Source organism: Tupaia chinensis, unplaced genomic scaffold (genome assembly GCF_000334495.1).
Source record: "Tupaia chinensis unplaced genomic scaffold, TupChi_1.0 Scaffold000238_1, whole genome shotgun sequence".
Taxonomy (NCBI): Eukaryota; Metazoa; Chordata; class Mammalia; order Scandentia; family Tupaiidae; genus Tupaia; species Tupaia belangeri.
In genome coordinates, this window is record NW_006159716.1 from 4,947,671 (window position 1) to 4,963,463 (window position 15,793).

Here is a 15,793-nt window from a genome sequence, read left to right on the forward strand (position 1 = left end):
CGGCGCGAGTTTTAAGCCACCGGGTCCGGGACGCAAACCGCAGTTGACTACGTGGGAGTCCAGTGACATAGCCATTACACCAACTGCTGGTTCCCAACAAAACAACTCTTTGGGTATGAGCATTCTCTATGTGTCAAATGTCATGTTAATGAACATTCCAACCTACATTTGATACCCATGATAAGCCTATGAAGCAGCTATTGTTATTATCCATCCTTATTTATCGGATGAGGCGACTGAGATTTAGAAACATAAATAACTTGCTCAAGGTTCCTTAGAAATGAGATGAAAAGTTTGAGCCCACACCTCCCCCCTCAGTACATTTGATCATATGACCTAGAGTTTAAGACAGGAAGTATCAAGTTCCCACATTCTGGACCCATAGAATTCCCTTCTGCTCTTGTAGCACTTCTCCATGTCAAAGACCACTCGCACAGTTAAGCATCCTGGACTTCATGACTCAACAATTACAACGATCGTTGGTGACTACTGTTGGCTCCCTTTCCACTTTGCCTTCTATTGCACCCTCTTGGCAAAGTGACAATTATTTATCTGAGACAAATATGAATTATCTGTCTTTCTTATATCTTCAACCTCCCTTCTTTATTGGATTTACCACCTACCCCCCCTTAAATATGAATGAAAGACCTTATCCTGGGTTCCCCTAGCTTCTTTGACACACTTCATACTAAACTTCTGGTCAAAGTAGACCATCTTGGTTGCTGTACTTTCTTGCCCATCACTTACTTCTTGGTCTCTTGAAACTTAATTTCTGATCCCACTTTCCACTGCAAACACTATATAAATTACCAATGACCTCTTAGTTGCTAAATTGAATGAGCATTTTTTCAGTGCATCCTCTTTAGTATCCAACACCGTTGAACTCTTTTTCTAAAACTGTTCTCTTCTCTTGGTTTCCATTATAAAACATTCCCTCTGACTTCTCTGGCTGCTCCCTGCATCCTCCCTTTAAAACCAGACCTTCAGTTTCAACCATCAGTATTAGGATTTCAGCCTCAGTCTTCTTGAGTGACTCAGTCACTTTCAGGGAAAAAAAGTCCAAAATCTATATTTTTCAGCCAAACTTGGTCAAACTATTTACTGAAATCCCACGGTCCCTTGAAATTTAGCAAGTCCCCAATTCCTCATTTTCCCTTCTTCCCTACTCTATCTTACCTGTCCTGGTGAATATCTGCATCATATACCTGATTGCTGAGTCTTAGGTCATCTCCTCCTCACCTGGTGGAAAAAAAAAAAAATCCCTACCTTCTATTTAATAAACACCAGGTTCTCTCCTCTTCTCCATTCTTGCTACTGCTGCACCTGTTCATACTCCATTCTTTCTCTCTCAGTCTCCTTGTTACGGTATAATTTACCTACAGAATAGTTTACCCTTTTAAGAGTATAGAGAGTTCTATGATTTTCAACAAATGCCTATAGACACGTAACCACAATCACAAAATATGAAACAGTTCTATCAATCCCCTCCCCTTGCCAAAAAAGACCCCCCCAAAAAACAAATAACAACAATAAAAGCCCTCAGACGCTCTGTGTTCATCTGCAGAACCCCTTCCCTTATTATCTGCCCCTGGAAAGCGCTGATCTGTTTTCTATCCCCATAGTTCTTCTTTTTCTAGAATGTCATATCAATGGAATGATATAGTGTATGAACCTTGAGTCTGGCATGTTTCACTCAGCATAATGAATTGAATATTTAGCCATGCCGTTGTAGGCATCTGTAGTTCATTCCTTTTTATTGTATAGATATACCCGTTTGTTTATCTATTCACCAGTTGGAGAGTATTTTGTTTGTTTCCAGCTTTCAGCAATTGTGAATAAAACCACTATAAACATCCATGTTTAGGCTTCTATGTGAACATAAGTTTTCATTTCACTTGGGTAAATACCAAGGAGTTAGATTGCTAGGTCATCTGGTAAGTATGCGTATAATTTTATAAGAAATCGTGATTCCATTTTTTCAAAGTGGCTAGTCCATTTCACTGTCTCACCAGTGATGTTTCAGAGTTCCAGATGCTCTACATTTGTGTCAGCACTTTGAATTGTCAGTTTTATTTTATTTTTAACCATTCTAAGAAATGTGTAGTGGTACCTCACTGTGATTTTAATTTGCATTTAATTAATGTGAACATCTAGTGAACATCTTTTTTCATGTGTGAATTTGCCATTCACATATGCTCTTTTGTGAAGTACTTGCCCAAACCTTTGAGCCCTACCCATACCCCCAGCTTTTTAAATTCAAGTTTTTCTGCTACTAAGTTAAAAATTTTACATAGCTTAGATGCAAGTCCTTTATCAGATATGTATTTTGCAAAAGTTTTTCAATCTGTAGTTTGCCTTTTTGTTTTCGTAATTGTATCTTTAAAAAAATGATTTTAGGGACCAGCAGTTGATGTAATGGCTATATCGCTGGACTCCCATGTAGTCGACTTCGGTTCAAGTCCTGGACCTGGTGGCTTAAACTCAAGCCGGGCACGTGTGCATCTGTGCCCAAGATCCTGAAAGGAGAGTGGAAGAGAAGGGACTGTGGCGCGGCCATCCCCCCCTAGGGGGATGATTTCTCGCTTTCTTTCTGGCGAGCGCACGTGCCCTATAGCAAAACCTCTAAAAAAAAGATTCTATAGATTCACATGCAGTTATAATAAAATAATACAAAGACAACCTGCATACTCTTCAGCCAGTTATTTCCATTGGCAGCATCTTGTATAATTATGGTACAATATTATAATCTGGGAATTGAGATTGATACAATTTATCAATCGTATTCAATTCTATTTGACTTTCACCAGTTGTGTATGCATTCATTTGTATGTGCGTACTTAGTTCTATGCAATACTATCACATGTATAGATTTCTGTGACCACCACTACAGCTGAGGCACAGAACGGTCCATTACAAGAATTTCTTTTATAACAGTGGCTACCCTAAGTTCTCCCCACCTCTCTGGCAACCACTGATCTTCTCTTCCTCTGTAATTTTGTCATTTCAAGAATGTTATATAAGTGGATTTCTACAGTATTTAACTTTTTCTTTTTTCTTTTTTTTTTGGAGAGTGTTTTTGTTTGTTTGTTTGTTTTGATATAGGGTGTGTGTGTTCACCAAAAAGACAGAGAGAGACAGAAAGCGAGAAATCACCCCCCTGGGGGGATGGCCACGTCGCAATCCTTTCTCCGTTCTCCTCTCAGAATCTTGGGCACGCACGCACATGCGCCCGGCGTGAGTTTTAAGCCACTGGGTCCAGGATGCGAACGGCAGTCGACCACATGGGAGTCCAGCGACATAGCCATTACGCCAACTGCTGATCCCTACAGTATTTAACTTTTGAGTCTGCTTTCTTTTGTGAAGCATAATTCCTTGGACATTTATCTAAGGTGCTACCCTTATCAATAGTTCCTTCCTTTTTATTGCTGAATAGTATTTCACAGTTTCTTTAGCCATTCTCCAGCTGAAGGACATCCGGGTTGTTTTCAGTTTGGAGCTATTATAAATAAAGGTCCTACAAGCAGTCATGCACAGCTTTTTGTGTGAACATAAGTTTTCATTTCTGAAATAAAAGTCCAAGAGTGCAATCTCTGGGTCTTAGAGTGCCTGCTCTTTCAATTTGGTAAGAAATTCTCTTTTCCAGAGCACTGTAGCATTATGCATTTTGACTTTTTATATTCCCTCCTCTGATGTAAAAGCGATTCGGTTTCTCCACATTCCTGCCAGAATTTGTTGTCATTTTTTTTTTCAGCTTTCCTGATCGGAGTATAGCGATATCTCATTACGGTTTTAATTTATATTTCGCTGGTGTATCGATAATGAGGCGGACCACCTTTTCACGTGCTAATAGTGTTTCCAGGCGCCTGTCCTTTCTTGATATGAGGACTGCATGGGAAACAGCCTCCCTTTCTCCAGTTTTACTTCCTATACAGAGTTACGCAGACACGCGTGCCCACCCCCAACATAGCATGGTGCCTGTCCCTTGGTTCTATTTCTGTGGCAAATCAGTCTCCTTCATCAGATCATTGTCTCCAAGTTGCCAAGGATGTTTTGTGCAGCTTGAGATCCCCAGCCAGGATACTTGAATATCACGGTGTCATTTTTAAATGAATAAATAATAAAAGGCAAAATTATTTCAGTCCTACAAAGAGTTGAGGGCACAGAGAAAGAATAGCTTCAAGGGCTGGACAAAGTCCGGTGGCGTCCACTCCAGCAACCAGTTCCAGGCCAGCGCGGGTGCTAGACCCACAGCCTGCCCCTTCCCCGCGCGCATGCGCAGCATTCTCCGCCCCGTCCGACTCAACCCCGCCCTCAGCCGCTCCCTCTGTGCCATTCCTCCCCAACTAGGGAGAGGAGGCGGGGTCCTATCGCCGCGGTGCTCCTTGGGTAGTGTCCCTGGTTACTGTTGCTAAGACTGCGGGTCGCCTACAGGTGGTAGGAGTCAGAAGTTTTGGAAGCCAGGAAGTGAGAAGTCCAGGGTCAGTGCAAAGCCGGAGAGGAAGATGGTGAAGCAAACCATCCAGATTTTCGCGAGGGTGAAGCCCCCTGCCCGGAAGCAGCAACAAGGGGTACGGGCCGGAGCAACGAGGGCCAGCGCGACCCGGGGTGGGGCGGCACGCGAGGGGGCTGGGCCTGGGCGAGCAGCTCGGCGGGCGCAGGTGCAGCTGGGCCGGGGGCCACGCACACACTGACCGAGACTCTCCCGCAGCCACGCCTATGCTGGAGCGCGACGGTCGGGGAGACACCCAGGCACTCCCACCCGGCGCAGCGCTGCGAGCGCAGACCTTACTGCGCCGGGCAGTCGCGTTCACGCTGGGGCAGACTGGGCCTGCAGGCCTGTTCGCACACTCCCCTGGCCTGCACCTCATGCCTGCGCAGGCATGTTCTGCATCCTTCTGGGATACTGTCACGCAGCTCTGCGTACACAGATACACTCAGATATAAGTTTTTGTACGAAGGCAAAACGCGTGTAATTGTAAGCCAAAGGTTGATGGTGGCGTATGTCTAAAATGGTACAGATACAGATATCCAAAGTATACACACAGTACTTCCCACGCAACAGGGTCTCAGGGCTTTGCTAACTAACTCCATTGCCGTTCTGCAACGTAAACATGAATCTTTGGGTTCCCCTAGCTTCTTTGACACACTTCATACTAAACTTCTGGTCAAAGTAGACCATCTTGGTTGCTGTACTTTCTTGCCCATCACTTACTTCTTGGTCTCTTGAAACTTAATTTCTGATCCCACTTTCCACTGCAAACACTATATAAATTACCAATGACCTCTTAGTTGCTAAATTGAATGAGCATTTTTTCAGTGCATCCTCTTTAGTATCCAACACCGTTGAACTCTTTTTCTAAAACTGTTCTCTTCTCTTGGTTTCCATTATAAAACATTCCCTCTGACTTCTCTGGCTGCTCCCTGCATCCTCTCTTTAAAACCAGACCTTCAGTTTCAACCATCAGTATTAGGATTTCAGCCTCAGTCTTCTTGAGTGACTCAGTCACTTTCAGGGAAAAAAAGTCCAAAATCTATATTTTTCAGCCAAACTTGGTCAAACTATTTACTGAAATCCCACGGTCCCTTGAAATTTAGCAAGTCCCCAATTCCTCATTTTCCCTTCTTCCCTACTCTATCTTACCTGTCCTGGTGAATATCTGCATCATATACCTGATTGCTGAGTCTTAGGTCATCTCCTCCTCACCTGGTGGAAAAAAAAAAAATCCCTACCTTCTATTTAATAAACACCAGGTTCTCTCCTCTTCTCCATTCTTGCTACTGCTGCCAGGTTCTCTCTTCTCCATTCTTGCTACTGCTGCACCTGTTCATACTCCATTCTTTCTCTCTCAGTCTCCTTGTTACGGTATAATTTACCTACAGAATAGTTTACCCTTTTAAGAGTATAGAGAGTTCTATGATTTTCAACAAATGCCTATAGACACGTAACCACAATCACAAAATATGAAACAGTTCTATCAATCCCCTCCCCTTGCCAAAAGAGACCCCCCCAAAAACAAGTAACAACAACAAAAGCCCTCAGGAGCTCTGTGTTCATCTGCAGAACCCCTTCCCTTCCCTCAGACGCTCTGTGTTCATCTGCAGAACCCCTTCCCTTATTATCTGCCCCTGGAAAGCGCTGATCTGTTTTCTATCCCCATAGTTCTTCTTTTTCTAGAATGTCATATCAATGGAATGATATAGTGTATGAACCTTGAGTCTGGCATGTTTCACTCAGCATAATGAATTGAATATTTAGCCATGCCGTTGTAGGCATCTGTAGTTCATTCCTTTTTATTGTATAGATATACCCGTTTGTTTATCTATTCACCAGTTGGAGAGTATTTTGTTTGTTTCCAGCTTTCAGCAATTGTGAATAAAACCACTATAAACATCCATGTTTAGGCTTCTATGTGAACATAAGTTTTCATTTCACTTGGGTAAATACCAAGGAGTTAGATTGCTAGGTCATCTGGTAAGTATGCGTATAATTTTATAAGAAATCGTGATTCCATTTTTTCAAAGTGGCTAGTCCATTTCACTGTCTCACCAGTGATGTTTCAGAGTTCCAGATGCTCTGCATTTGTGTCAGCACTTTGAATTGTCAGTTCTATTTTATTTTTAACCATTCTAAGAAATGTATAGTGGTACCTCACTGTGATTTTAATTTGCATTTAATTAATGTGAACATCTAGTGAACATCTTTTTTCATGTGTGAATTTGCCATTCACATATGCTCTTTTGTGAAGTACTTGCCCAAACCTTTGAGCCCTACCCATACCCCCAGCTTTTTAAATTCAAGTTTTTCTGCTACTAAGTTAAAAATTTTACATAGCTTAGATGCAAGTCCTTTATCAGATATGTATTTTGCAAAAGTTTTTCAATCTGTAGTTTGCCTTTTTGTTTTCGTAATTGTATCTTTAAAAAAATGATTTTAGGGACCAGCAGTTGATGTAATGGCTATATCGCTGGACTCCCATGTAGTCGACTTCGGTTCAAGTCCTGGACCTGGTGGCTTAAACTCAAGCCGGGCACGTGTGCATCTGTGCCCAAGATCCTGAAAGGAGAATGGAAGAGAAGGGACTGTGGCGCGGCCATCCCCCCCTAGGGGGATGATTTCTCGCTTTCTTTCTGGCGAGCGCACGTGCCCTATAGCAAAACCTCTAAAAAAAAGATTCTATAGATTCACATGCAGTTATAATAAAATAATACAAAGACAACCTGCATACTCTTCAGCCAGTTATTTCCATTGGCAGCATCTTGTATAATTATGGTACAATATTATAATCTGGGAATTGAGATTGATACAATTTATCAATCGTATTCAATTCTATTTGACTTTCACCAGTTGTGTATGCATTCATTTGTATGTGCGTACTTAGTTCTATGCAATACTATCACATGTATAGATTTCTGTGACCACCACTACAGCTGAGGCACAGAACGGTCCATTACAAGAATTTCTTTTATAACAGTGGCTACCCTAAGTTCTCCCCACCTCTCTGGCAACCACTGATCTTCTCTTCCTCTGTAATTTTGTCATTTCAAGAATGTTATATAAGTGGATTTCTACAGTATTTAACTTTTTCTTTTTTCTTTTTTTTTGGAGAGTGTTTTTGTTTGTTTGTTTTGATATAGGGTGTGTGTGTTCACCAAAAAGACAGAGAGAGACAGAAAGCGAGAAATCACCCCCCTGGGGGGATGGCCACGTCGCAATCCTTTCTCCGTTCTCCTCTCAGAATCTTGGGCACGCACGCACATGCGCCCGGCATGAGTTTTAAGCCACTGGGTCCAGGATGCGAACCGCAGTCGACCACATGGGAGTCCAGCGACATAGCCATTACGCCAACTGCTGATCCCTACAGTATTTAACTTTTGAGTCTGCTTTCTTTTGTGAAGCATAATTCCTTGGACATTTATCTAAGGTGCTACCCTTATCAATAGTTCCTTCCTTTTTATTGCTGAATAGTATTTCACAGTTTGTTTAGCCATTCTCCAGCTGAAGGACATCTGGGTTGTTTTCAGTTTGGAGCTATTATAAATAAAGGTCCTACAAGCAGTCATGCACAGCTTTTTGTGTGAACATAAGTTTTCATTTCTGAAATAAAAGTCCAAGAGTGCAATCGCTGGGTCTTAGAGTGCCTGCTCTTTCAATTTGGTAAGAAATTCTCTTTTCCAGAGCACTGTAGCATTATGCATTTTGACTTTTTATATTCCCTCCTCTAATGTAAAAGCGATTCGGTTTCTCCACATTCCTGCCATATTTTGATGTCATTTTTTTTTCAGCTTTCCTGATCAGAGTATAGCGATATCTCATTATGGTTTTAATTTATATTTCGCTGGTGTATCGATAATGAGGCGGACCACCTTTTCACGTGCTAATAGTGTTTCCAGGAGCCTGTCCTTTCTTGATATGAGGACTGCATGGGAAACAGCCTCCCTTTCTCCAGTTTTACTTCCTATACAGAGTTACGCAGACACGCGTGCCCACCCCCAACATAGCATGGTGCCTGTCCCTTGGTTCTATTTCTGTGGCAAATCAGTCTCCTTCATCAGATCATTGTCTCCAAGTTGCCAAGGATGTTTTGTGCAGCTTGAGATCCCCAGCCAGGATACTTGAATATCACGGTGTCATTTTTAAATGAATAAATAATAAAAGGCAAAATTATTTCAGTCCTACAAAGAGTTGAGGGCACAGAGAAAGAATAGCTTCAAGGGCTGGACAAAGTCCGGTGGCGTCCACTCCAGCAACCAGTTCCAGGCCAGCGCGGGTGCTAGACCCACAGCCTGCCCCTTCCCCGCGCGCATGCGCAGCAGTCTCCGCCCCGTCCGACTCAACCCCGCCCTCAGCCGCTCCCTCTGTGCCATTCCTCCCCAACTAGGGAGAGGAGGCGGGGTCCTATCGCCGCGGTGCTCCTTGGGTAGTGTCCCTGGTTACTGTTGCTAAGACTGCGGGTCGCCTACAGGTGGTAGGAGTCAGAAGTTTTGGAAGCCAGGAAGTGAGAAGTCCAGGGTCAGTGCAAAGCCGGAGAGGAAGATGGTGAAGCAAACCATCCAGATTTTCGCGAGGGTGAAGCCCCCTGCCCGGAAGCAGCAACAAGGGGTACGGGCCGGAGCAACGAGGGCCAGCGCGACCCGGGGTGGGGCGGCACGCGAGGGGGCTGGTCCAGGGCGAGCAGCTCGGCGGGCGCAGGTGCAGCTGGGCCGGGGGCCACGCACACACTGACCGAGACTCTCCCGCAGCCACGCCTATGCTGGAGCGCGACGGTCGGGGAGACACCCAGGCACTCCCACCCGGCGCAGCGCTGCGAGCGCAGACCTTACTGCGCCGGGCAGTCGCGTTCACGCTGGGGCAGACTGGGCCTGCAGGCCTGTTCGCACACTCCCCTGGCCTGCACCTCATGCCTGCGCAGGCATGTTCTGCATCCTTCTGGGATACTGTCACGCAGCTCTGCGTACACAGATACACTCAGATATAAGTTTTTGTACGAAGGCAAAACGCGTGTAATTGTAAGCCAAAGGTTGATGGTGGCGTATGTCTAAAATGATACAGATACAGATATCCAAAGTATACACACAGTACTTCCCACGCAACAGGGTCTCAGGGCTTTGCTAACTAACTCCATTGCCGTTCTGCAACGTAAACATGAATCTTGACGTGTGCTCATGGTAGATATAGACAGAAAATGCATCCTGACAGGAAGAATCCACATACACTCTCCTTTCAGAAAACAGTAACTCAGTGTGTGCTAGGAGCTTCCCCAGATGTGCTAAATTCAGAAGGATACAGAGATGGTTAAACCATTGCCCTTGCTCTGAGCAGAGATACTTTCTATGTGTCCTAAATGTTTTAAACATGTTTTCTCAGTTTAGAAGAGAGCATAGTTATACTGATCCTCTCTTGAGAAGTCGCCACCTGCCTGCTAGGTGCTTTATCTGCGCTCTCTGGTTCTCACAAGAGCTCTCGAAGGTTGGTGTCATTTTCCTCATTTTACAGATGAGGAAACTGTGTTTCAGGTTAATGTGGCCAAGGCACCCAGCTGGTGAGTGGCAGAATTGTGATTTTGATGAAGGATTTTTGATTCCAAAGCTATTCCCTCTTCAGGCAAAATAATTTTTGCCTACAGATAATTCAGGCGACGGCAATTTGGGCCACATTGCTGAGTGCCTGGGATAAGTTTACTATTGCTATTTTATTTCTATCCCATGTCCACTCTGTGTATATGGATAACATAGTACCTTATAATTTAGCATTTGCTTAATGTAATTTAGTATTTAAAACAAGGAGATTATAGTGTCTTTGTCATCACCATTCATTCTTTTTTTTGGGAGAGGTTTTTTTTTGCTATAGGGCACGTGCACTCGCCAGACAGACAGAGAGAGACATAGAGACAGAAAACGAGAAATCACCTGCTGGGGGGATGGTCACACCACAATCCCTTCTCCTCCATTCTCCTCTCGGGATCTTGGGCACGCACGCACACACTCCCGGTGTGAGTTTTAAGCCACTGGGTCTGGGACGCGAACTGCGGTCGACTATGTGGGAGTCCAGTGACATAGCCATTACGCTAACTGCTGGTTCTCACCATTCATTCTTTTACTCATGGCATATATCAGGACTGATGCATGAGAACACTCCAAGGAAGATATGAACTTTTCTTCTTCTTTTTAATCAATTATTTTAGGTTTTTGCTACAGAGTATGTGCATTCACCATAGAGAGAAAGAAAGTGAGAGAACACCCCCCCCCCCAAGGGGAATGCCCACACCACAATCCCTTCTCCTCCATTCTCTTCTCAGGATTTTGGGCACGCATGTACATGCACTCAGTGTGCTTTGCAAGCTGCTGGGTATGAAGCTCCAACCGAACCAAACGGTAGTGGGCCATGTGGGGGTCCAGTGCCTTAGCCACACACCATCTGCTGCCTTTTTCTTCTTCTTTTTTTTTTTTTTTTTTAAAGGAATAATGCAGTGTAGGAAAGATAGAAAGAACACATGGTTTCTTCTCATTTTCTCTTCTCTTAAAATCACATGAAGAATTTTTTTAAGTGCATTATTTGTAAACAGTATATTATGTATCACACCTCTTCCATTCTTAGCTATTAATGTTGAGTTTACCTGCACAGTTCAAGTCAGATACAAATGATCAGATAATAAAATGATAAGATGGATGTGAGTGGGATTGGCAGTGAAAGAGGATCTATGGAAACTCTTGAATTTAATATTGGACTTTCTCTTTTCTTCATATGTAGTGTTTAGATATTTTAATGTGCCTCCTTCTTCATTGTGCTGTAAGTTGTTTGATTGCCTAGGAGGTATTTTTAGGTATCATATTGCATTTTCATAATGTTAGATTCTTACTGAGACATAACATTATGTTATATACATAAAAACACAAATTAACAAATATTTAGTTAGTGTATCCCCTGCAGATATCTTTTTGCCCTCAGTAGATTTTATGTTTCTCTGATTGGAAATGCTGTCTGTAGCATTAAACCAACAGTGATTCCAAAGCTTTATTAATCCTATTCCTTAGGGCATAATAAATTAACTTACAATCATTTATAGATTAATACATAAAATGAACCTCTTAATTTTATAATTTTACCCACGATGATGCTTTTCATTTGTGTAATGCTTCATGTATTTCAAAACATTTTCGTTGTTATTCTGGCTTTTCTTGTGTCTTCTATTCTAAAAAACAATTACCATATTTTAAAAACTATTTTTGACTAAGGGTAGAAAGGCAGTATAGGAAGGGGTCTTCAAAAACCTCATGTGGGACCAGCAGATGGCACAATGTTTATGTCGCTGGACTCCCACGTAGTTGACCGCAGTTCATGTCCCAGACCTGGCAACTTGAAACTCATTCAAAGTGCGTGTGCGTGCGCGTGAGTGCCCAAGATCCTGAGGGGAGAATGGAGGAGAAGGGATTGCAGTATGGCCATTCCCCCCCCCCTCTGGAGGGTGGTGGTGATTTCTCTCTTTCTGCCTTTTTGTCTCTCTCTGTCTCTGTCTCCTTGGCAAGTGCATGCCCCTATAGCAAAAATCTCTGGGGGAAAAAACATTCATGGAAAATGCATATGTTGAAAAACTGTGTATGGATTTAAAAAATTTTTGCACCAGAATAAAATTGCACTTTAATTGGGGGAAAAAACGTTCATGGAAAATGCATATGATGAAAAACTATGTGTGGATTTAAAAATTTTTTGCACCAGAATAAAATTGCACTTTAATTCCATTTTCTGTGAACTTTCTGAAGTTGGCTAAATGTTTCTGTATTTGACTGAAGAGTTTTTCTGGCTCTTAGATTAATTTTCTTAATACTTCAAAGGATGGCTTACTCAGAGTGGCTGAGGGTCATTGTTCTACCCTGTTGATGCTCCTTTCTGACTTCTGAGTTCTGAGAGATACAATTTTTTTTTTTTTGATATGCGGCATCCCTCACTCTTGTGTGTTTCTTGTGTTATACACCCTCTTCACTCATCTGTCTAGCTGTTACCCATTTTTTTGGGAAATGCAATGCCCTAAAGAATATAATTTTTTAAATGCCTCTTAAGAAAACCAGAAAGCCTTGAACCTGATCCCATTCATTACTTTCCGCAAATTATCTTATTTTTACTGAATGACTTTTTTACATGAAGCCTTCATATTTTAATTGAGACTTTCAGTAATCATCTGCTTAGGAAATTAGTGAAACTTTCTGGAGAGTTAGGTAGGCTTTTACTTGCTTAGGAATATGACTTTTTCCTCTGTAATCAAGCATCTAAATGGGTCTTAAACAGGAAGTACAGCCTGTTAGAAAGAATTTTATTTCCTGGTGAAAGACAAGAAGTCTTTTTAAAAAACCTCTAAATCTAATGACTAACCTTTTTAATGGAGCATTACAAAATACTTCCATTTCCATTACATCATTTAATCCCTGTAGTGATCTTGTTAAAGAAGGCAATTCTGTTTTCCTCATTTTATGTCTAAGGCATCTCGGTTTTGAAAGTGGTGGCTTGTCACACAGCTGGTAAATTGAGCTTAGCATTTGACCCAAGTCTTTGGACACCAGGTCTTAGGATTTTTCTTATTCCAAATGACTTCTTCATGGATTTCACTCCTGATTTTTCTGGCCAATAATTAAAGGCATAGGTAACCAAGAATAGAATCAGAGAATGTTAAGGTTGTAAGAATGTTGGTTAAGACCCTCCATTTCCATATCAGCATCCAGAGACAAAGTGATTTCTCCCAGGTCACACTAATTAGTAGCTGAGCTTGGATGAGAACCTTGAGAAGGACATCAAACACATGAATCGTATGTGTCTTTTGAAACCACATGTCTGAATATTTCTTATGGACACCTGGGCTTTGAACATTACTTGAACTGGAGCATTCTTATGAGCTCCCTGAGAAGGCTCAGACCTAGTTCTCTTATCTCTGTGTCTAGTATTTTGTAAATGCTTGGAAAAGCCTATTGACTGTGCTAACATGTTAATTTCTGATGCGTAATTTCAAGGCAATACTGAGATGGTAGGTTCCTTTGCAGGCTAACAAATACTGAAATTCTCCAATTAGAAAGCTAATCATTCAAAGGCTATCTGAGCTTTGAAAAAGCATTGATTTAGGTTTTCTCTCTTGTTCAGTTCTGTGTGTTTGTTTCAGTCCACCTACAGTTCAAAAAGGAACAGTATCGGGACCAGCAGTTGGCATAATGGCTATGTCGCTTAACTCCCATGTAGTCAACCACGGTTCGAGTCCCTGACCCAGTGGCTTAAACTCATGCCGGGCCTGTGTGCATGTGTGCCCAAGATCCAAGAGGAGAATGGAGGAGAAAGGATTGCGGCATGGCCATCCCCCCTGGTGGGGTAATTTCTTGCTTTCTATCTCTCTGTCTCTCTCTGTCTGTCTGGCGAGCACATGTGCCCTATAAAAAAAAAAAGAAAAAAGAAAAAGGAAAGAAAACTCTCCAAAAAAAAAAAAAAAAGGCACAGTGTCCAAATCATACATTGTGACTTTTTGCCTTTTTTTTAAAAAAAGTTTATTCATTTATTTCTTTCATGAAAGATAGAAAAAATAAGCATCCTCAACAGAATCTCCTGCTGAGATTCCCTCCCAGTAAGCCCTCATAGCCAGCCAGGATCATTCACATGCGTTCATCTGGCATGTACAGGTTGACCTAGGAACTGAACCCTGAGCTCCCACATGCCTCCAGCATTGTCAAACATTGTGTATTGTTGCATGGCTGCAGCCAGGCCCACTGTTTATCTCAAAGGTACAATTTTTATGCCATTACAATGTAAGCCATGGTAACATGATCATAGTTCAAGCTGTCATTTTATCATTAAATATGCATTCATTATCTTTATATTTGCAGATTTATTCCATAGATGAAGATGAAAAATTAACAGCTAGTTTGGAAATTATCGTACCACGTGATTTGGCAGACGGGTTTGTGAACAATAAGCGAGAAAGCTACAAATTTAAGTAAGTTCATCTTTCTCCTCCTATGTTTCTGGTTTTTACACTAACACTTGCACTATGAGATTATCATCACTGTTTCTTGTGGAGAAATCGTACAGCTCTCTTCCTCACCTGGTAGATACGACTCGAGTTGACTTTTCACTGCTGTGCGTAAGGCTGGAAAAGAGGGTATATTTCTGTATCCAAGATCCTCTGTCAAGATCCCAGCACTTCTTTACTATCTCTGTCTGCCTGTTGTAGTTTTATCTTTTTCCTACTTGACCCACTAGGGTTTAGGACTTACAGGAAGTTCTAATGCATGACCACACTTTATTAAAGATAACAGCTCAAAATACAGCCTGCATGCTATGTAGGTGAGCCTTCTTTATAATCTTAATTATATAGAGACTGTATGCACATACGTACACTCTTTATTCATGCTGTCCAGCATAGAAGCCACAAGCCATGTGCAACTCTGAGTACTTGAAATATGTTTAGTTCAAATTAAAATGTGCTGTAAGTATAATACATATGAAGGATTTCTTTGAAGAATTATTTATTTTATTTATTCATTCATTTATTTTTTAATTTGAACAGAGGGAAGGGGGAGGGAGGGAGAAGAGAGAGAGAGAGAGAGAGAGAAAGAAAGTGAGACAGCAAGCCACCAGGTCCAGGACTTGAACCATGGTCAGCTATGTGGGAGTGTCCAGCACCTTAACTACCATGCCACCTGCTGGTCCCCATATGAAGGAGTTTTAAAGACTTAAAAAAAAAAAAATGGGGATAGCCCCATGGCCTACTGGCTAATGGAGCCGGATCACACGTGGCAGACCAAGCAGTTTGAATTCTGGCTCCAGTGACTTGAAAACATACTAAGCATGTATGCGTGCATGCCCAGATTCCCAACAGGGTGGAGAACTGGGTGAGAAGGGATTGCAGCACGACAATGTCCATTGTGGGATGCTTTTTCCCTCTCCCTCTCCCTCTCTCTCTGTCTGCCTCTCTCTGGAGAGCATATGTGCCCTCTGACAATTAAAAATCAAGAATAAAGAAAGAATACAAAATATCTCAAGAACTTTTTCATATTGGTTATATTGAAATGATAGGATTTTGGATAAATTGGGTTAAACTATAGTATTACATTTAATTTTTTTCTTTTTACATTTTAAAAAATGTGACTTACTAGACACATTGTAAATTACATATGCTCTCATATTTACGGATTGCACTCTCTTTCCTTGGGGCAGACTGAACTGTGGCTCCTCTCCTGGATGGTCATTAGTAGTGTCTTTGGTCTGAACACTCTTCCAGCAGCCAGCTCTTGAATTTGAGGACTGTAGCTATTTTATACC

The 15,793-nt window shown here is 42.1% G+C and overlaps 1 protein-coding gene across 2 annotated transcripts in view; it reads left to right on the plus strand.

Moving 5' to 3' along the window:
- Positions 1-8,942: 8,942 nt before the first annotated feature.
- KIF6 (kinesin family member 6) overlaps positions 8,943-15,793 on the plus strand; it is a 485,408-nt gene continuing 478,557 nt past the window's right edge. For both annotated transcript variants that reach the window (XM_006148609.2, XM_006148610.2), the window contains exons 1-2: positions 8,943-9,100; positions 14,356-14,465. In XM_006148609.2, coding sequence (XP_006148671.1) covers positions 9,035-9,100; positions 14,356-14,465 — 176 coding nt within the window. In that variant the 5' untranslated portion in view covers positions 8,943-9,034. The remainder of the gene's footprint in view (positions 9,101-14,355; positions 14,466-15,793) is intronic.